At 38.3% G+C, this 23115-nt stretch overlaps 2 protein-coding genes across 2 annotated transcripts; one reads left to right on the top strand and one right to left on the bottom strand.

The window, feature by feature from the left end:
• The first annotated feature begins 16953 nt into the window (after positions 1-16953).
• On the top strand, positions 16954-20448 carry LOC133707543 (D-galacturonate reductase-like). Its single transcript, XM_062133195.1, has 5 exons — positions 16954-17186; positions 18407-18590; positions 19493-19730; positions 19822-20001; positions 20106-20448. Exons 1-5 carry the CDS (start codon positions 17045-17047, stop codon positions 20316-20318), a joined length of 957 nt encoding a protein of 318 aa, XP_061989179.1. The 5' UTR covers positions 16954-17044; the 3' UTR covers positions 20319-20448.
• Positions 20449-21287: 839 nt separating this feature from the next.
• LOC133746389 (protein DELETION OF SUV3 SUPPRESSOR 1(I)-like) lies at positions 21288-21686 on the bottom strand. Its single transcript, XM_062174564.1, has one exon. It carries the CDS (start codon positions 21629-21631, stop codon positions 21404-21406), a length of 228 nt encoding a protein of 75 aa, XP_062030548.1. The 5' UTR covers positions 21632-21686; the 3' UTR covers positions 21288-21403.
• Positions 21687-23115: the final 1429 nt, after the last annotated feature.

Raw genomic sequence — 23115 nt, 5'->3', positions numbered from 1 at the left:
CAACAATGGCCACAGCCTTCACACTGTTGGAACTCCAATATTGGAATGCTTCGAGTACAAGTTTTCATTTACCTTTTTACCAACTTATAATTTGGTCCTCGGTTCAATTTTGAGTTGTATTGAATAAGTGGCTTATAAAGAAAGCTAGGAACATTGGCATGTCGTGTTTCTGAATTCGGATTGGGCACACGGGTAACAAGTTCTGTACATCGTGTTTTTGAGGCATTCATATTGGATATGTAAGGTATTCGAAGAATTGTTTCAAAGAAACTAAGACAAAAGTAGCGCAAACAAAGAATTAGTGAACTATTGGTTTTAAGAAACTCCAAGAAGCAAGTTCATAACTGTAGAGCAAGTCGACAAATGTCAAGTCCATCCTAAGCTCCGTGCGGGACTCGATCATGATATGCCTCGCTGTAGCTTTCTGTGACTGCAGCCGGAGTTATATTTACTATGATAACTGATAAGCTAGATAGCAATTTATAATTTGAACAAAAGAATATTTTTTTTTTAAGAAGAAAACTGATATGCATGGAAAAAAAAAAATGGAAGGCCACAAACGTGCAAAAGGTCATGGAAATTAACATATAAAATTATTGGTTGCTGGTATCAATCAACTGGTCACATCTAGCTTAATTCCTTGATCTACTACTATATATTGTTTAGAGTACTGGAATTAGGCTCTCTGCATAATCTGCAATTTGACCGCAATTAATTGACATGTTCTTCGAGTCTGTAAATTAATCTTCCTCTCTTTCAGGATCATATGCATATAGAAAGTTTTCACCTGCTGTTGTGTCCCTTTTGGGTTTGGTCAACAAAATTTGATCATTCCAAAATCCAGAGGGAACTCCTTCACATGCAAGTTTAGTCTGGTTCCAATTAGCCGGCATTTGTGTACCGCACTGATCATCTGCACATTATTTTGTCATCACCCAAAAGTCATACTGGGAGCTACGATGGTTAACATATGGTACAGTACGTAGCAACCGAATTTTTCCATGAATATATTCGTCTAACACCGGTGCACGTAAGTGTGTAACCATTGTGTCTGGGGAGTTGTGATGGCAGTGATATATATCTTGTGGAATACCTCATCATGCAGATTAAATGAGATAACATAACCAGTCCATGCCAACCACACTCCATTGATGGTTTTCGAAGATGGTTCACGAAAGTAATACCTGATGGAATACAGTCTTTAAATTCTCTCCATGAATTTTCACTTTTAGTGAAAATTTGGGTTAGGTAGTAAATTTTCCACTTTGTGAAATCCTTACCACTTTGTAATCAGTAGTGTCAATGAATCCAAAACCTAACCACTGCAAGTGGCCTAGTGGTTCTTGCTTAGTTGGGTGTGCTCCCCAACCTAAGTTCGAACCCCGAAGCTGTCAAAGTGGCGAGGCACTGTGCTGCAATGCACAGTTGGAGCATTTTACATGCGCCGAAGGGGTTTATCTTGTTGGCGTGAATGAAATATCAAAAAGTAATTCAGCCAAAATTGTCTCTTGTTTCTTGTTATATTTTGACTTGGTATCAGAGCAGAGATCCGATCCTGGACTCTGACTCATTGTCCTTTGATCCTTGACTCTTGTTCTTTGTGCTTGGATTTGTTCGTTGTCCTTTGATCCTTTCATCACCGTTGCCTTCTTATATTTCCAAGTACTTTGTTGTTTTTTCCTTCCGCTGCATATTCACCATGGTGAAAGCTCCTTCTTCCCCCGTGTTCTCCTCAAGTCTGACTTGTAACTACTGCAAGAATCCAGGCCACATCAAAGCAAACTGTTACAGGTTGGTTGGTTTTCCAGCAGGCTACTTTGATAGGCCACGACCTCAGGACAACAAACCTAAGGGAAAGGCTGGTAGTCGTCTTGTTCAAGACCAAGATTACTATGCGGTGACAAAATCAGATCACACCAACTTGGCTGGTAAGGATACCGCATCCGTAAGTTGCGGTGGTAATGGTAAGATTGGAGTTGCTTTAAAAATTTCTGGCTTTACTGGTGGCAATACTTGGATAATTGATTCTGGAGCATCTGACCATATGACCTATGATCGTAGTTTCTTTCTTTTTCTCAATCCACCCTCTATTTCCTCTGTTGTCAATGCCAATGGTGATTCTTTTCCTGTTTTAGGAATAGAGTCTGTTCGTCTCACCCCTTCTTTGACACTACATGATGTTCTTTATGTCCCTGATCTCTCTCATCATCTTATATCTGTGCCTCAGCTTAATACTCAATCTCGATGTTCTGTAACATTTTTTCCTTTGTATGTGATTTTTCAGGACCTCCTCACCAGGGAAATAATCGGCAGGGGTTATCTGAGGGGTCGACTATTCCATCTGGATTGCATGTTTGCCGGAATGAAGCCGGAGAAGGCAGCCCAAGCAGCTTTGATTTCGACTGGTGTTACTAATCAAGTTGAAGAATTATGGCTATGGCATCGGAGATTGGGACATCCTTCCTTTAGTGTCATGAAGAAATCTATGTCATCCTTGTTTCTGGGCATTGATGAGTCTAAGTTGCATTGTGAGTCATGTGTCTTAGCTAAAAGTCATCGTACTAGTTATCCTTTGAGTACTACTAGGAGTTCTTTTCCTTTTGAGCTTATTCATTCTGATGTATGGGGACCTTCCCGTGAGTCAACCTTGTCTGGCAAACATTGGTTTGTTTTGTTTATTGATGATTATACCCGTCTTACTTGGGTCGCTTTGTTGAAACACAAATATGAAGTCTTCTCTGCTTTCCAAGAATTTTTTGCTCTTGTTCAAAATCAATTTGGAGCCAATATTAAAGTCTTTCGTTCTGATAATGGGGGGGAGTTTGTCAATTCTCAGTTTCACCAATTCTTTCATTCTCATGGGATTATTCATCAAACTACTTGCCCTCAAACCCCTGAACAAAATGGGGTGTCAGAAAGAAAGAATCGTCATGTTCTTGACATAGCTCGGTCTCTTCTATTTAGTGCTCATATGCCTAAGTATCTTTGGGGAGATGCAATTCTTACTGCTTGTCATCTCATCAATAGGCTACGTTCCTCTGTTCTCAATGGTCAAACCCCCTATGCTGCCCTTTCAAATCATGTGTCTGTCCCTTCGTTTTCTAATCTCCCTGCTCGTGTCTTTGGGTGTGTTGTGTTTGTCCATGTTCCTAAGAATCAACGGTCCAAACTCGATGCCAGGGCATTAAAGTGTGTATTTGTGGGCTATGGTGTTCATCAGAAAGGCTACAAGTGTTTTCATCCTCCTACACAGAAAGTTTTTGTTACCATGGATGTCACCTTTTATGAGGATGCATGCTATTTTTCTCCCATCAATCCTTCACTTCAGGGGGAGAAACGCACTTTTTTGGAAGAGAAGTCTTGTGGGATTAAAATTCAGCCAATTGAAGCCAATGACACTCCTGCAGAAACAGAAAAGGCAATTACTGAATCGTCTACCATTCATCATGCAACTGCCGAACAGAGCGTTGCAAGTTCCGAACCAAAAAATACAATTGTCGAACTGGGTGACACTCCTGCAGAAACAGAAAAGGCAATTACTGAATCGTCTACCATTCATCATGCAACTGCCGAACAGAGCGTTGCAAGGTCCGAACCAAAAAATACAATTGTCGAATCGTCTACCCTTCAAGAAGAAGCTCCTAATCACTCAGTCTCTCCCTCTCCATCAGTGGTCTCCCCTGTTCAATCTTCATCTGAGAATGCCAGCGAACACGACGTCCAAAATTTAGCAGTTCAAGAAGGCCAAGCTCCTCCACCCCTCTTAGATACTGATAACCCTTGTCAACCAATCCCTGAGGAGCGTCCCAATCTTGAGGTTAGTGGTGTTTCTTCTAACTCTGATAATTGTGATAGTGTGTATGTTTTGCCTCCTAGGTCCACCCGTGGTAAACCACCTCGTCAATATGAGCCAAGTTTAGATGTTAAGTCTAAGTATGCCATAGCTAACTTTGTATCCACCCACCGGTTATCCAAATCCCATGCTTCTTTTGTGAATCAAATATCCTCTGTATGTGTTCTCAGTAAAGTGCAGGATGCTCTCAAGGATCCTAAATGGTCTCAAGCGATGAATGAAGAGATGGAGGCATTGGAGAAGAATAATACTTGGGAGTTGGTGCCACCTCCACAAGGAAAGAGAGTTGTTGGATGTAGATGGGTGTTTACTATCAAACACAATGCAGATGGTTCAGTGAACAGGTATAAGGCAAGACTTGTTGCAAAGGGATATACTAAAACATATGGCGTGGATTATGAGGAGACCTTTGCTCCAGTAGCAAAGATTAATACTGTTCGAGTGTTGATGTCTCTAGCAGCTAGTCTAGATTGGCCTTTGCAACAATTTGATGTAAAGAATGCCTTTCTTCATGGAGAGCTATCTGAAGAAGTCTATATGGATCTACCACCAGGATATGAGGCAAGCACAAGAGGTAGATTTGTGTGTAAGTTAAATAAGTCCTTGTATGGACTCAAACAATCACCACGAGCTTGGTTTGGAAGATTCTCTCAAGCTATGCGTCGGTTTGGGTACAAGCAGAGCAACTCTGACCATACATTGTTTCTGAAACGCAGTGAAGGTAAATTAACTGCCTTGATTATTTATGTTGATGATATGATAATTACTGGTGATAATTCAGAGGAGGTTGAAAGATTAAAAGATCTGCTTGCATCAGAGTTTGAGATGAAAGATCTTGGTTCTCTTAAATATTTTTTGGGGATTGAGGTCGCCAGGGGGAGTTCAGGAATTTTCTTGTGTCAGAGAAAATATGTGCTTGATTTGTTGACAGAGACAGGAATGCTAGGGTGTAGACCTGCTGATACTCCTATTGAGCAGAATCATAAACTGGCTGAGTACCCTAATCAAACTCTTACAGAGAAAGCTCGCTATCAAAGATTAGTTGGCAGATTAATTTATCTCTCACATACTCGGCCAGACATTGCATATGCAGTTAGTGTTGTGAGTCAATTCATGCATAATCCAAGTGAAACTCATATGGAAGCTGTGATCCGTATTCTGAGGTATTTAAAGTCTGCGCCTGGAAAAGGCTTGATGTTTTCAAAGCATAATCATCTGGATGTTAGTGGTTATACAGATGCAGATTGGGCAGGTTGTGTTACAGATAGAAAATCCACTTCTGGTTACTTCACTTTTGTAGGTGGTAATCTTGTTACTTGGAGAAGTAAGAAACAAAAGGTTGTGGCAAGGTCAAGTGCTGAAGCAGAGTATAGAGGTATGGCTCATGGAGTTTGTGAATTACTTTGGTTGAGAAATTTACTTCGTGATTTGGGATTTAAACCCAAACGAGCCATGGATTTGTATTGTGATAATAAGGCAGCGGTGGATATTGCTCACAACCCAGTTCAACATGACAGAACTAAGCATGTTGAGGTTGACAGACATTTCATTAAAGAGAAGCTTGATGCTAAGCTTATCTCTTTTCCGTTTGTCCACTCAGAAGAACAGTTAGCTGATGTTCTCACGAAAGCAGTATCGAGCAAGGCATTTCATGACTCACTTGGCAAGTTGGGCATTCATGATCTGTATGCGCCAACTTGAGGGGGAGTGTTGGCGTGAATGAAATATCAAAAAGTAATTCAGCCAAAATTGTCTCTTGTTTCTTGTTATATTTTGACTTATCTTGGGCCTAGGAAGCCTTTGGGTTCCCCTTGACAAAGTCAAAAAATGAATCCAAAACCTAGGATTGATGGATGGATATTACCCTCCCTTACACCCTCATCAGAAGACAAGGGTAAAGGTATAGGAAGATAGGTATTTTGTCTTCTTGTTGGGTTCCATATGACGATTATCTCACTTGGGGTTCCAATTTCCAAGGGTGTTAGTTCAGTAGTTAGAGCACCCACTACCTATGTACGAAGTCATGGGTTCGAGTCACCATGGGGGCAGGAGTGAAACTCTTTGATCATCTTGTAAAAAAAAACAAGGCCGACCAAACCATTGTTACGTATCCCACATTCCCACAATGTATAGCTTCTTTAAACAATCATGCATGCCGGACAGGTACAGGTAAATCTAACGTCAAAAGTGTGTCTTCTTTGCCAAGCAACAAAAACTGATGTTCATTTCCATTGAACGTATTCAGCGAACAGAGATTTGGATTCAAACTATGAATGTAATTTTGGTGAACTGTAATGAAATGAGAGCTTTTGATGAGAGCATACCACTCTTTTGATATGAGCACAAACCTAAGTAAAGAAATTTGACTGGTAATTTAATAGAATTTCTGTTGAGAATATATACATCTCACATTGTTATAAGAGTTTATAAGAGTTTGGGCCACTCCATTCATTGTCAATTAGTTTTGAATGTGAACCCACTTTATCATGGTATCAGAACCAGATTATACGTGTGCATGCCTCGCGGCAACACGGGCTCCACGTCACCCAAAGTTGTCCACATGTATGACTTTAAAATTGTGGCTCCACGTCACCCAAAGTTGTCCACGTATATGGCTTGAAAATTTGTCACATGTGCGGGGACGTGTTAAGAATATATACATCATCCCCCAAATATCATTCTTGCACGACCCATTCCACTCCGGCCTACTCCATGCTAAGAGCCCAACCGAATTCTTCCATGAATACAGTCGAAAAACACAATTATAATCATTGAGGAATTCTGAAGGCAATGATATCTTTTTTTTTTTTTTTGAGAACAGAAAATATCCATTAATCAATCACGCTTACAATGGGGGGGGACATGAACCTAAACCCCAAGAAACCACGGTTACAGAGACCATCAGGCCAAAGGGCCCAAACTCTAACCACCAAGCGCCCATTTCCAAGGCTACTTTGAACATTTGACCCCGAAAATTCCAGTAAAACCTTATAATCAACCGCCAAGAAGGCAGCGTCCTCTTCAACACCGTGTCCGAAGGTACTAGACCACGTGTAAAGGATCGCATACCAGCAAATTGACAACAGAAGTAAACCAGAGTTGAACAAAATCGTCCTCGTCCTCGGGAATGACACTACATGGCCGAACACCTAGACCAACTACTATCTCAACAGAGTAGGAGACCCACCCTAGCTCAGAAGAGTAGGGACTTATTAAACCTAACCAAACCAAACAAAAAACCCTAATTAAAACACAACTAAAACCAAAACAAACGGAAACCAAGCCACACCAACAAGGCCCAAAAACAGGGGCCCGGCCCAACACCCACTTCCCCGAGCAGTAATCAACCAATGCAGAAACCCAATCCCGCCGCCGGCAAGCACCATCAACGCCACCCCACGGCCTCGCCCCATCCTGATACCGCCTCTCCACCTTGCCAAGATGCAGACAAATTCTACACCCAATTGACACCGCAACCAGATCTAGAAACACGACAGAAACAGATCCCAACCGGGATCCCTTCTGCCGTGAGTTACCCGCATCCACCATAACCCAGATTGCTTCTCTGATGACGCCATCTCCCACCGCCGGCCAGAAGCAATTTGTTGCATCCCCACAACCGCTGTCGCCCCTGATCCGAGAGGGACAGATCGAGAGATCTACCCAGCCCGAGATCAAGAACCCACCCTCCTCCCCTGGACCGCGTCTCTGCCCTGAAGACCCACCACTAACCAGCAACGCCATCCCCTCCCGGGCCGGAACGCAACGGCAAGATCGCCGGTGGCGCTCGGCCGGGAGAGAAACGAACAACTCCGGGTTTTTCCTTTTCTTCTGCGCGCGTGGGGCGCATCCTTAGAGTCGCGTACAAACCACACAATTGGCAACATAATTTTTCATAAGAAGCTTAGGAATCTGTTTCCTAAAGGCAATGATATCTTCTGGATTACCTCATCATGCAAATTGAACGAGAGAACATCATAATCACCTGATGGACAATTATTACCTAATACATGTCTTCTTGCCAACCAGTACACCACTCCAGTCGAAGTAGTCGAAGACTCGACGTAAAAGTTGTAATCACCAAATGGAAAACAATCCTTAACTTCTCTCCATGAATTTTCGCTTCGGGTGAAGACTTGGGTTAGATATGTAAACTCTTCATAGCCATTGCGATCCCTGCTTCGGGAAATTCTCAACATTTTGTAATCACTGGTGTGCGTGAATCCAAACCCTAAAATTGATGAGAGAGTATCCTCCCTTAAATCCTCATCTAAAGACAAAGGTTCAGCAAGATACCTATGTTGTCCTGTTGCGGGGTTCCATACGACGTTTATCTCCGACATCGGAGGTCCTACACGTTTACCGTATATATGCATAGTGTTTTTTTTTTGTCAATGTATATATGCATAATTTATGGAGTTCCAGTCATGTTGGAGTTCCAGTGTGAAGTCCAGTGGCCATTTCTGTGTATGAGATGATGCCAAAACTCATTGTATCCAGTTCATTATTAATAAAGTTTCTTCTTGATCAAAAAAAAAAAATTTATGGATTGCTCTTATTTTTCAAATTAATCACATGATATATCACTGGCCTTCCTGCACGCGCAATTAGCTTGTTTCTTTTACTACTTTCGGTTTAAACACTTTCGGGTCCACGAATGTTCTAAACAACATCTCTTTAGGTTAAACCACTTTGTAATTAATTGCTTATGTTTTTTTTCTTAATGTCAAAGTAAACACATGACAACTCTATAAACTTGAATATAAGAAGTAGTGTGGAAATCGTGAATGATCACCATGAACGAACATGGAAACCTTGCAACATAAGCTAAAAAGAATCTATTACTAAACTGATCGATATCATTAATCTCTGTAACATGGAAGAAATGCATCAACCTCTATACTCTTGCCAATGGATGACATTTAATGACTTTCACTTCTAGCATGGTTTTCAATAGACATCAACTTTGGTAAACATTTGACCTCCCATGCATATATATGTAGATCAGTATCGGTTGGTTTTCAACCCCCTTTCATCAACTTCTTTTGCCTTCCCTTCTTCCTTCTCATTTTGCTTTTCTTTTGTGTCCTTAATTAATAATGATTTGGCATATTGATCACTTCTTCTAGCTAGGTTGATTTTCCAAATTTTAGCTTCCTCTTCTTTGATCAACTTTTGACCTTAGTTTCCACTGGATATTTATATTCACCATTAGATGCTTCAGTTTAGCTGGCTTTCTCGCCAAAAAATGAACCTCATTAGATATCAACATATTATGAGTTTGACAAATGCGGTTGGGAAAGTAACCCATGAAACAAATATATTCATTAAGATGGTTCAAGACCAATAGTAAAAATTAGCTATTATTCAATGGGAAAACACACATGAAGAAGGATATCCCATGAAAAAATTGCATGCATAATGAAGAAGCTAGATGATAGGAGCGTACTTGTATATTATTTATATCAAATTCCTTTATATTTTTATTGTTAGTTCTTGATATTTTCTAGTTATTTATTTTGTTTATATGTTTTGTAGGTATTTTAGAGAAAAGAAGAAGAAAAGAAGCAAAAGAGAGATTGAAAGCCAAAATCAGCAAATCTGCCTGTGCAGATCAGTCAACTTCGACAGAGTAATGAGAGCAGCTCAGGACGATCCAGATAATGAACTTTACATGGATTCGAAGCCCCAGATGTCTACTTCATTCCTACGAAATGGCTTTTCAATATGATATACAGATATTCCGTTATTCAGGTTTGAATGGACAAAGGTCAGTCTGCCAGAATTCTGTCAGTTTTCATATTTTTAGCTAAATTTGCAGGCCTCTTGTTTCCACATTCCTTGGAGTTAGAATTTGTGCTACATATGTATGGAAACCTCTGAATGTGAACTTTTAAATTCAAGTGAAAAATCTGGATTCTAATTCTTTATGGGTGAATTATGAGCATCGAAATAAGGGCCGCTGCAAAGTTTTATCTTAAATCAGTTTGTCAAAAGTGATGTTTCCTATTGTCTATAAGCATTATTGGAGTACCTTTGGAGCATGTTTGGCATGGAGCTTATGTTAGGAAGTCAAGGCTTAATAAGCCTTGAGGTTGGTGTCTTTAGTTCGTCTCCAAAGGTCCTGTGCATTGGGAGGTCTACAAGAGGGAGCATTCTCTACTTTTCTTAACTATACTTGTTTTTGTTGTTTTCTTTTCTCTCTCTTTCTATACTTAAATCTTTTCATTGCATGTGATTATTTGTCAAACATTGAGGACAATATTTGGTTTAAGTGTGGGGGGAAGAAAATTGAAACTTTTTGCTGTATTTAGGTTGTTAGTTTTGTGTTTTCGATATAAAAAAAAAAAAGTTTAGCTAGTTTTAGTTTATTTTCTGTTGAGTCTTAGGAGTCTTCCAACACTATGATGAGCATGAACTTTTACAGATAAATATTATGGTCAAAAGATGATTGCAAGCATGTATTGATTCATGATTTCAAGTAATTGTTAATATATTTTTATGATTATTATGCTTAACTTGTCTTGCATTGACAGTTAGATTGGTGTAATGATTGAAATTCAATTGATGCATGCTAGAATGAGCTAAATTTAATTTGAACCTTTGTGAGCTTTTGAGCCTATATATGTGCTATTCTTTTCTGAGCGTTTAAATATCTTATTTTCTTGGCATGGAATTTGTTGATCTCATTATTCTTTCATCTTGATTGACTACTTGCCATAGCTCTTTAATGGACTATAGAGATTACTAGAACTCACTCTTATGCCTGTCGAAACTTTTATCAATTTAAGCTTGAACATTTGAAGGGAAGAAGGCACTAGGAATCACCACCATAGCCAAATTAACCTGTGTCCCTTTTATGCACACAAGATGTGCAACCCCTAGTTAACCCATTTGAGCCTACATTTAGCCTTTTCTTTCATCACCCACATAATCCTTAACCTTGAGCCTAATATAGTTTTTCCTTTACCCTTATTCTAAAGATTTAGTGGAGCTATATTCATGAGATGTTTTCGTTCAAGGTGATTGTTGTAAAGAGCAAGTGTGGGGGAATCATATTCATGATCAAAAGAAAAGATAAAATATATTGCCGTGAAAAAAAAAAGAAAAAAAAAGAAAGTATTCGGCAATTAAAAAAAAAAATACAAAGTTCGGATCTGATCCACCAAGTGAAAAAAGGAGTTTGTTTAGATGTGAAGGCCCAACATGAAGAATATGGCATTTGTCCTACTTCACGAATGTTTCAGACATTATACCTTGAGGACTTCAAAGATTTTTATCTCTTACTTCACTACATGCTTCACTAGGTTTTTAGAATCTTTGTTATTTCCTATCCTTTCTTTCTTTTAACCTACACCCATGGCCCCATTACAACCTTAATCGAAGACCTATCTGATCATTGGAGACGGCGATTGATCTGTGGAGATTTGTGTGTGGGAGTGAGCATATGGTTTAGGTCCATTTGTGCAAGTAGTTGGTATCTTTCATGAGATCCTTATTGAAAAATATTTTCAGAAAAAGCTTTTCTTTCTTGTTATCATATGTGAGCTATTTGTTTGCCTTTATATATCATTCCTCTCACATATAACTTGAGTGAAAATATAGGCTTATGCTATAGTCAGAAAATCATGAGTGAAAAGAAATTGAGTGCATCCTTGTGAGAAATTGAGTTGACACTTGTTCGACCCATAAGGAGGTTGGGTTTCTTTTGTTGCATTGGTTTGATTATCCTTGCATTAAATTTTGAGCATAATGGTTATCAAAATAAATTAGCTTTTAAGTGAAGTTGTGATTTGATATATGATTGCTTGATTCTTGTTGACTATATGTGTGGGCATTATACGTTCTCTAGGATGTTTGGAAGACATTAGGTCCGTGTCCTTGGTTTAGTTTAGTTAATTTCTTTTGTTTGCTAGAGACTAGCAAAGTCCAAGTGTGGGGGTATTTGATAGGAGCGTAATTGTACATTATTTATATCAAATTCCTTTATATTTTCATTGTTAGTTCTTGATATTTTCTAGTTATTTATTTTGTTTATATGTTTTGTAGGTATTTTAGAGCAAAGAAGAAGAAAAGAAGCAAAAGAGAGATTGAAAGCCAAAATCAGCAAATCTGCCTGTGCAGATCAGTCAACTTCGACAGAGTACTGAGAGCAGCTCAGGACGATCCAGATAATGATCTTTATATTGATGGAAAGCCTCGGATGTCTAGTTTCCAAAGATTTTTACGGTTCATGAATATGATTTTTCTAGAAGAAGTTATGACTGATTTAGTAGAAGGAGGTCAGGCTGCTCGTGAATCTGAGTCCAAACAAGGAAAGGTTGTCTCCTAGAGCTATAAGGGAAGAAGAATTAAAAGTTCTTCTTTAATTAGAGATCAAATTCCTTAGTTCTTGGAGGAGAATAAGTCTTGACGCAATAACTATATAAAAAGGAGTCTAGGGCATCATTGTAGACATCTTGGGACGCACAACATCAGTCCATTACCGCCATCCTCTCCTTCCTCTCTTTTCTTGTTTTATTTTATTTCTTTTATGTCTTGCTAATAGTTTTCCATAGTTAGGGGCTGCTTTCAGCCCTAGACATGATGTTATTTATGATATTGGTGTTTATTAATATGTTTCTTGGATTTTGGTTGTTTATTGGTTCATTGGTTTATCATTGATTAATCTTGTATGTTTGTTAGTGGTGGCCAACATTAGTAAGCATGCTAGGTTATATTTCTATGAATGTGTGTATGATCATCCATGTCTATATGCATTCTAGAGTAGCGATTGAATGACTTGAGATCCATTCTTATGAACCAATATCTAGGTAGATTAGGACAACATCAGTACCGAAATTGCCTAGCCTTATTCATAATCTTTTTTACCTTAATGACTTCTAGGTGAGAGCTGTGCGAGAACATCACTCTAGGTTCCATTCTAGAAGCTAGGTTAAGTTGAAGACATCATTCTCTTAACATACCAAGTAAGAAAGATTGATAGGCTAAGATCAACACATCATTGGCTTAGCTTGGGTAAGGACATCCGAATGAATTGAAACAAGTTGGTAAACATATCATAGGTGTAATCATTGTCTAGTGGTGAGAAGTAGTTCCTAGCTAGCCTTTTATCATTTATTTCAAAACCCAAAAACAATTCTTTATTTTCATCACTTTCTATTCTCTGTTTTCCTTTATTTATTTAGTATAGTAAATCAACTCCGATTCCCCTAAAATTTTGTGTGAGTCGTTCTTAGTGTGTCTAGTTCGTGTATGTAAATTTTCATAATTTTTCGTTGTGTCTAGATAGGGTTTTTAATTTCGTCTTTATTAGAGGTCAGTTTTAGTGTTTTGTCTGTTTTCGAGTCTAGATTTGCATATTAAGCACAATCCTCTGCGGGAGACCCCTTCTTTCCTATACTACGATTGACTAATATTTGTGATTGCAGGGTTAAATTATTACGCCTATTTTAGGTGTACCACTAGATAGGCGTATCCAAGGAATAATAATCGCAAACAGGACGCAAATGTTCACTTTAGCTTAACAGAATATTGAACGTTTGGAATAGATCAGTATGTAGGTACAACATCTGAAAATCATATCTTAGAATCATCATATTGACACACAAATGAAATAATATAACCCAGCTAGCTAGCTATACAGTAATGCACCAGCCAGTGATCTGATGGTCTGATATGTATCAAGTCTTGAAGGTTTCTTGTCTTACAGAGGTAACCATTGGCACTAATCTCTTGGGCAATCTAAAGCAAGAGATTTAAAACATGAATTAGGAGCAGATTCAACCAAATCTAAGAACTTCAAAGCAAGTAAACCTGTGAAAGAACTGAAATGTCAAAATGTATCAGGCATCATGCTAGGTGACCAAAGTATTCACATTTCTCAGAAAAAAAAAAATCTTCAAATTACAACCAAAAAATCCCACTCAAAAACAAAGAGGAAAAAAAAATTGATGCACACACCAATTGCAATATATGTTTTGAACAAATGTACCTGACTTGAAATTTTGACCGAAAAGTTTTGCCAAATGTGCAGAGAGGATACAAAGAGGTTACTTTCAGCATATTCGTTACTTTCGATCTGCCCATGTTATAACTATACTTCCAAGCGATTTAAGCTTTCAAGAGAAATAATGGTCATCAATGAGCTTCACTTAGACAGCCTAAAGCAAGAGAAGTAAAAATGTGATTAGGGGGAAGATTAACCTAAATTCCGAGCAGGTAATTTCCTTTGGAAAAAAAAAAAAAAAAGGTGTATTCATAGAATCATAGGGGAAAAATATTTTAAAATAAATAAATTATGGAATGATACAAAACTTCAAACACCCTTATAGCTAAAAAAAAATCTCACACAAATCAGCATATTAATCTTGAAGTGATTATAGAATTACCTTGTCATTCACTTTCATTTTATGAGACACCATCAACTGGAGAGAAGTATAAGTAAGATCTCTCATGTTGCATCAACCAAGTAACAAAAGACTTGCTAATGCTGATCTGTGATTTATAAAACACGTGATTCAGAAGGCATCCCCATAATTTAAGTTTTCCACAAAAAAGAAAAAAGGAAAAAGGGATATTGACATCACTTTTATCAAATAATACATCTTAGAACCCAAATAACTCGACAATTCGGCAGGGACCAACAACCTATCCTTTTGGGTTTGATCCTTGATGGCAGAACTGCTTTATTGTAACACAAAGAAATTACAATTAAATTTCACTCCAAGTTGCGTGTATAGACAGAGAAGCTAGCACAAACTTGGAAATTCCCATAAAGTCTTCCTTCTTTCTTGACCTGTTACATAAACCAGATCTTCAAATCCCTCAAATTTTCATCTATGACAAAAATCTGAATACCCGAGATGATTTAGATTTGAATTTAAATTCCATGGTGCGAGATGGAAATGCATGACACACCAAAATAAGAAGAGAACCTAGAGAATTTGATGATGAGAGTGTTGGAGTAGAACGGCAACTACCTATGTAACGTGGGCTTCTGGTAACTGTTTATGTTGAATGTCTGCGTGGGTGAGGAACACCATGTACCCTTATACCCTTGCTTGATTGAATCTTCTGTAACTAAGCATACTCATCTGCTTCCCTTTAACATCTACATATATTTTGTTTGTGTAAACAAATAGGAAAATACAATCCTAAAAATTGTGTATAACAACCACTTGAACCAGAGATAATTTCGATAGGAATCTACATTTTAGTTGATTTTCTATTGATGAACTTATGCGTGAGGAGATCGTCTTCCACTTACCAACAACCGGGTGAGGAGATCATCTTCTACCTACCAATAACTGGTTTGTGCATGATCTAGAAGAAGGAGAACGGTTTTCGATATTTTGCTAAACGTGGGAGACGATTAACACTGATCCTCCTAGGTTTTCTACTGCCTTAGTTACTCTTTTGTCCTTTGTTTATTTTATTTTTTGCTATAAAGTTATATTAAAAGAGGGGCAATGGAAGGGTTTAGCAAAATTTAACCTTAAGCCGCATCTCCAACAGTGTTTGCTATAAACATAGCTAAAAGTTAAATATAACTATCCAATTTGAGAGTTGTCCTCCAGCAAGGATAGCTATTCTTGAGTTAATTTCAAAAGGATTGTTCTCTCTGGATTTATCTTATACTACGCTGCTCAATTCTCTAGGCTTCCATACAATTTTTCAGTTTCTTCATTGTAGGTAATCAATCCTTGCTCTCAACAGTTGAAACTAGCCATCACTCCAAGTCTTCTTCTTTCTAAAATTCAAGTAGAACCACCGTCTAATTCCTATTTTGAAATTTCTGTCAAGATCAAAATGACTACATGCTGACCTAAATGCAGAACCACCATAAACAACAGTGAACCCGAAACGAACAGAACACCTCCCAAATTCCAATTTCTTCAAACCTCCTCCAAACTCGAATTCAAGTATATCACTGTGTAAAGCTCAATCCAATAGATTGGATTATGGTCGAAAATTGACCAATGAATAACAAACCGCGGTCGTGAACAGTAAAGAGACGGTGGCCAAACCACTGCCCAAAACTCAATATCTTCCAATCTCAACCAAATTCGATTTCAAGTACACAAAGAGGCAGAGCCCGATAAGAAGATCAAGTTTGATACCTGGTTCGAAGCCTAACGTCACCGGCAACTCGCCAGAAAATTAAGAAAAAACTATCTTCTTCGATTCTCCCTCAAAACTTGTTATCTAGATAAACGAACACCATGGATAAGTCCGCGAGGACGAGAGGAAGCTTTTGAAACAGGAAACCTGCCACGATTTGGCCGGAATCAAGAGCTCAGAAATTAGAACGTTGGAACTCAGAAATTGGAACGTTGGAACTGAAGAATTGGAACGTTGAAGATTTTACTTGAGTTATTTTCTCTCTCCTCTCTAGCTATATTTAGCTAAAGCTAAGTTTAGCTTTTAAATAGGTATTCTGCTGGAGATAAAACTTATCCCAAAATTTGTTAAATTTCAAATTTTTTTTAAAATAGGTATTCTGTTGGAGACTTAATTAATACTGATAGATTGTGGAAATTATGACCGTTTTATAAATGTCGAGTATATTGCTCCTAAATCAAGGGGAACTCGAGAGACTTGCTCCTTAATCAAGCAGACACACTTGACTCTGATCCTTAATTATAATCAGCAATCTTGATCTTGTTTCGCAAGGGAGTTAAATTAGTGTTTACAAAATATTAATTTAGCGTACGCAATTATCTCTCTTTCCAACTTATATCTTGACAAAGCTATAACCACATGAAACATTTTAACAAAAAAAATGATAAAATTGAAGAATGAATTATTATTCAATTAGATACCGTATGAATGTTATTTACGGTTGCAAATAATAATAAAAAATATCACTAAATTATTTTATTTTTTAGCAATCGGTAGATAATTAAAGGAAATTGAAGACCAATAAAAAGTATGATTTCTCTTGTCCGGTAGGGCCAAAATCCACGACATCATGACACAAGGCCAAGAAAAGAAAAAGAGAGGATAAAGAAAAGCATGGTAGCACGGCAACCGTACCGTACCTATATAATAAACGGAAGGCAGGCGTTGGTGCAGTTGGAAACCACCCCGGGCTCATCTACCGTACCTTCCGAATCTGTTTCTCTTTGAAAAGAAACCCGAGGTATTTAACCGAAGACATCTCAGATCTAATCCATCAGTTTCAATTCAATGGCAACGGTTCCTTCAGTAACCCTAAGCTCCTCCAGTGATGAGATCCTAACCATGCCTATCATCGGCATGGGAACTTCATCGTACCCTCGGGCCGACCCAGAAACCGCCAAGGCTGCCATTCTCAAAGCGATCAGAGCTGGTTACAGTGGCGGACGCAGGAATATATATCACTGGGGGCAGGTTTCAAGTGACTCATTTATTAACAAACTTGCACCAAATAGGAAGCATAGTTTACTCATTCAAAGAAACAGAGTTTAATGGAAAATTTCAAGTGACTCATTCATTAACATATTTGCACCAAAGAGGAAGTAAAGGAATGCAATCAAAGTATATCTGCTTCCCTACATGATCATGCAATCTTTCTTTTTTCTTCCAATTTTGAAAACCAATACCAGTAAAACAATCACCTCCTCCTTGCTCACCAACATTTGATTTGAACAGATAGCAACACAAACAAAATGCAGCATCTTTGGCTACGCTATATTCTAACCAATTAGGGAAGTCATTAAACCAATCAGAGACAAACCTTCGTTTCCCTTCTCCGCACTGTGTTTGGACAAACTGATGATTTCTAGGCTGACAAGGACCTCTTATTAGCAGATACTCTCTTCTAATTTGATCCCTAAGATTGGGATGATAATCTGAAATTTTAGTTCTTTCTCCAGGATCAGAAGGAAGATTAGCCAAATCAATTTCTACCCGACTCTGTTTTGATCTTTCACTCTCTATGAGGGGTGATGATAACTCATTTGATGTTCGTTTAAAGAATCTCTCCATCTTTAATCTTTCACAACTGCAATTTTCATAAAAAAGAGTAACTTAATCTAATCAACAAAGTCATATTTGGGAAGTAAACTAGAAGATAAAGAAGTAACCTTTAAGATACATCAATGATCAATCCAAGGCTGAGTTGCAGAAGAGCATATATGGAAAACTAAAAGAGTCGATGACGTCGGACTCGAATCAAAGACTGGAAGTATTGAGTTTGGTTGTTTGAGTACTGAGTTTGGTTGTTTGGGGATTCTCAGTAGAACAAACAGAAGAAGAAAAGGTCTAGGGTCGTCTGGGACTCTGGGAAAAGGGTCAGCCTTTGCATATATAAAAGTATATATGAATGGTAGAGATTTGGTGAGATGCACGGTTGCATATGTCAATATATATATACATATATATTAGAAAAGAAACATCTCCGGAAGCTCAGTGGGGGCAGCTCAGTTGCATATGTCAATATATATATATATATATATATATATATATATATATATATATATATATATATATAAAATGCTCAGTTGCCAAATGTCAAAAGCTCAGTGGGGGCAGCTGCCCCCACTCGTCCCACTGTGCGTCCGCCACTAGCTGGTTACCGACATTTTGACACCGCCTTTGCTTACGGGTCGGAGCAAGATCTCGGTGCAGCCATAGACGAGGCTCTCCATCTCGGACTCATCAACTCTAGGGATGACCTCTTCATCACAACCAAGCTTTGGGCTAGTTTCGCCGACAAAGACCTTGTGCTGTCGTCCATCAAAACCAGTTTAAGGTAATTTTGAAGAGGCTTTGTTAGCCAAAATCTAAAATTTTAACAGAATTGACCGTAGAAGATTAATAAACTTTGAGAATTAATTAAATCACAAGGATAATTTACATATTTACAAAATATATTTTTATTCAAAAAAATTTTTAAAAAAATACCCACAACCCACATTTCTCTCTTCCATTTTCTTTTCTCTACAATAACCAACTATTTTCTTTTTTATTTTCTTAAAAAAAATAATAATAACTTGCACATGCAGACCATGTGTGGAGAAATGCTAGTCTTATATCTTATATATATATAATCTTTATTAATTAAGCCAATTATGTAGAGAATGGTTAAATTTTTGAAGTACCTGTAATGTCCATAGTTTATTAATATGAAGAATAACAATATTTTCAACATGAGAGGGTGAAATTGATATTAGCCATAAAACTGAAAATAACTACCCACTATCCATTTATTTTCTTTTTTGTTTTTCAATCTTTATCTATTTTCATAAATTTTCAAAAATAAACGGCCAAATGGCATGCACAGAGTGCGTGTCAAGAGGCTAGTTATATAATTAAGCCAATTTTTTAGGGAATTGTTAAATTTTTGAAGTACCATATATGCCCTCACATTATACAAATATTAATAAACAAATTATTTCTATATGTGGATAAGATAGTCAATAGACTATATCATATTTGAAAAAATTGTAATACATCCCATGAAAAAAGGAGAAGGTTCCACAAAATTAGAAGAGAAATTATTGTAAATTTTTTAATTAAAAAAAATAAAATAAACAAAAGCCAATCCGCACATGTTAAAGGGCTAGCATATATTAGTCCGGTTTTAGTTGTACAATATTAATGACAAGTCCGTATAAACAGTTTGATTAGAGTTGACTAATTAATTTGATGCAGGAATCTACTCAACATTGACATGTACATCATACATTGGCCTTTCAAATTGGGAAAAGAGGTGAAAAGCATGCCTGTTGAGAGAGATCTGGTGCAGCCCCTTGATCTCAAATCTGTTTGGGAAGCCATGGAAGAGTGCAAGAAACTTGGCCTTGCTAGAGGTATTGGCGTCAGTAACTTCACATGCAGTATGCTCGAGGAGCTTCTTTCCTTCGCCGAAATCCCTCCGGCCGTCAACCAAGTCCGATTACTCGACGATTCATTTTAATTAGTTCACTAAGTCATTTATCCTAATTCAGTTAATTAACCCAAAGTTATTGAAATATGTATAGTTGGAGATGAACCCAGCTTGGCAGCTGAAGAAATTGAGGGACTTCTGCAAGGCAAAGGGTGTTCATGTCACGGCTTACTCTCCGCTCGGAGCAGCTAGGACTAAATGGGGTGACAATAGGATTTTGGGGTCAGATGTGATCGAAGAGATTGCCCTAGCCAGAGGAAAAACAACTGCTCAGGTACGTCGACGGTACAAATTTTACGAGTTTGGAAAATGCAATTTTAAGGATTGAAGTACAAAATTTGAAACTAATGTTGATCAATTAATGGTTGATGGTTGCAGATATCATTGAGATGGGTGTATGAACAAGGTGTGAGCATAGTAACAAAAAGCTACAACAAGGAAAGAATGAGGCAGAACCTTGACATCTTCGACTTCTGCTTGACCGAGGAGGAATTGGAGAAGATGAGTCATCTTCCACAACGGAAAGGGGTTACCTTTGCCTCACTTCTAGGACCCCATGATATCGTTCTGGAAATTGACGCAGAATTATGAGCCAGACTTGGTCACTTATTATTAGAAGTTTCCGGAACTTTACCCCTGACTTATATTTGCTGATGCGAAAGTGAAGGCAGACTAAACCGTTGCTAGATCCCACAATACGTGTAGACCTCTCAAAACAATCATGCTGGACAGTATATTTTGCTGGCAGTATATTCAGTTCTGATCTTGGTGTAATGATGAATGAATTTCCTGTACATGTAATTTGCCCGAGTAACGCAAGGTTTAGTTTTTCAGTAAAAAAATTAAAAATTAAAAATTAAATTAAATTAAATCCGATCGGATGAATATCTTAGACTTCGGGGGCAACATTCAACTTGAGAATAAATAAGTAGTTTTGTATTTAATATTAGGGTATTTCTAAAGAGAAAAATTCAGCTACCCTCCCCACACTATGCTGCCAAGGCCAATTTGATACCCGAACTCTCAAAAGTATCAATGTGATACCCAAACACATATTTTGACACCAACGTGATACTTCCGTCCAAAATTTCTGACGGCGCCGTTTCTTTGCTGACGTGGCAAGCACGTGAAGACCAAAAATAAAGAAAAAGACCAATTTGCCCTTTTCTTTTGTTAATTGTTTTTTTTTTCCTTCTTCTTTTTCTTTTTCCTTCTTCTTCATCTTCTTATTCCTTCTTCTCAGATGATCTGAGGACTTTCCCAGAAAACTTGGAATCATCATCATCAGGAGAGTCGATGATGCTTTAAGCTTTACTACTACCCCAGCTGCTTTTTTTTTTTTTTTTTTTCATATTCATGATAATATTATTATAGAAAGGAATTATCTCACTTCCTCCCTATTAAGACCAAGCCATAGAATGCAAGCACAGAGCAGTTACGAAATTAACCAAATGATCAACTGCTAGTTAACAACGTTTAGGGGAAGTCGAAAAGACTTAAGAACTCAAACTACAGAATCTTTAATACAGAACTTCATTAGAAATGTCAACAACATCGTATGTCTCTAAGAGGCATCTGATGGTTTGAAAAGAAAATCAAGCAAACCCATCTCAACTTCAACCAACTCATATGGTGCAGAGAACAGAAAGGGATGAGCAAATGACTGAGCCTGCAGACTAATCTTTCTTCTCAGTGTTGTTTTCCAGTTCCCTCCTCAGCTGCAGAGAGAAGTCATCATTAACGTCATCATCATCCCAGTCATCCTCCCACTGTTGTGTCACTTCCTTGCCTTCCTCTTTGTCCTCCCATTCTTCATTGATTTCAAACTCTTCGAACTCGTCATCGTCTTCGAACAGGTCCATCTTGGCGACCTCAGTCACTGCCTTGGGCTCCGTCGCCGCCATCTCAAACGGATTTCAGGGGGCGATGGTGATCCTCTAGCCTTGTGGTTCAGACGGAAAGACGTTCCACGAGTTCAAACTACCCCAGCTCCTCTTATGCCCATGAACAGAGCTCTCTCTCCCAACTGAAGAAGAGCTCTCTCTCCCAATTATCAGCCTAAACTCTACTTCTCAAAACCCAGAATCAAAATCACCACACAATAAACTACAAACCCAAAAAAAACAAAGCTTTTGCATTGCACAGAAACAAAAAAACGATCATCAAACATGTCAAAGTCTCGTTCTTTGTCAATAAAAACTATTCAAGCAAAAGAATCAAACTTTGGGGGCCTATTCCAGAATCACCAAAAATCCTCATAAACCCAAAAAAGCAGAACAGAAAGGCAACACGGACACAAAATATGCAGAGCAAAAAAAAAAAAATAGAAGAAGAGGGATTGATGAATCCAGTGAATTGGAAATTATGGGTTGGTTAAGAATTTTTTTATTTGTTTGGCCAAATTCTGTGGCCATAAGCTTTTGGATGTTCTTGTTTTTTCTTGGTTCATGCTTGGGGGGCAACAGAGCTGACGAGGTCCAGAGTATGATGAAGAGGATGGGTTGGGTTGGCGGCGGCGGCGGCGGTGGAGGGTGATAGGAGAAGCGGAGTTCGGCAGGGATCGGGAGTTGGGGTTGGCGGCTAGGTCGAGGCAGGAGATGAGGGACTTGAGGAAGGGGTCGCGGTCGATGAAGGCGGGGAGAAGGAGAGGAGAGGATATCGGTGGGGTTAGTGATGGTTTGGGTGGTGGAGAAGGAGAGGAGAGAGAGGAGGTGGAGAGAGAAGAAGAAGAGTCAGGTTGAAGAAGAAGAAGAAGAAAAAGAAAAAGAAGAAAAAGAAATGAATTAAAAAAAAAAGGGTATAAAGTCTATTTTGTCCTTTTTTTTTTGCCCACGTGCTTGCCACGTCAACAAACAAACGGAGTCGTTGAATTTTTTTGACGGAAGTATCACCTTGATGCCAATATAGGTCTTTGGGTATCACATTGATACTTTTGAGAGTTCGGGTATCAAATTGGCCTTGGCAGCATAGTTTGGGGACGGTACTTGAATTTTTCTCATTTCTAAATGTACCCAGCAAATATCTATCTAGACTCAACAAGTTTTTTACACCCAGCAAAATGATAGAATTTCTAATTGCACCTAGCAAATTTTTCAATAATACCCTCACTTTTAATTAAACCCAGCAAAACTCACACCCAAAACCCACACGCAGCAAAACCCACACCTAGTCCCAAACTCAAGAATTTATCTATTAGAGTTCGTTGTCATTGCTACCTCCTTCGCTCTTCCTATTAGTTTGGTGGCTAACTACCGAAGCCTTTAATAAGTCTTTGGGGCAGTGTTGACACAAACACTCATCGCTGCTTCCGCTTCACGAAAGGTTACCTACCCATATATACCATCATATGTATAAACACCATTAAATTAGCTACTAGTACTCTAGTACA

Source organism: Rosa rugosa, chromosome 4 (assembly GCF_958449725.1).
Source record: "Rosa rugosa chromosome 4, drRosRugo1.1, whole genome shotgun sequence".
Taxonomy (NCBI): Eukaryota; Viridiplantae; Streptophyta; class Magnoliopsida; order Rosales; family Rosaceae; genus Rosa; species Rosa rugosa.
The sequence above is the reverse complement of the archived record's forward strand: the minus strand, read 5'-3'. Positions and strand labels throughout refer to the sequence as shown.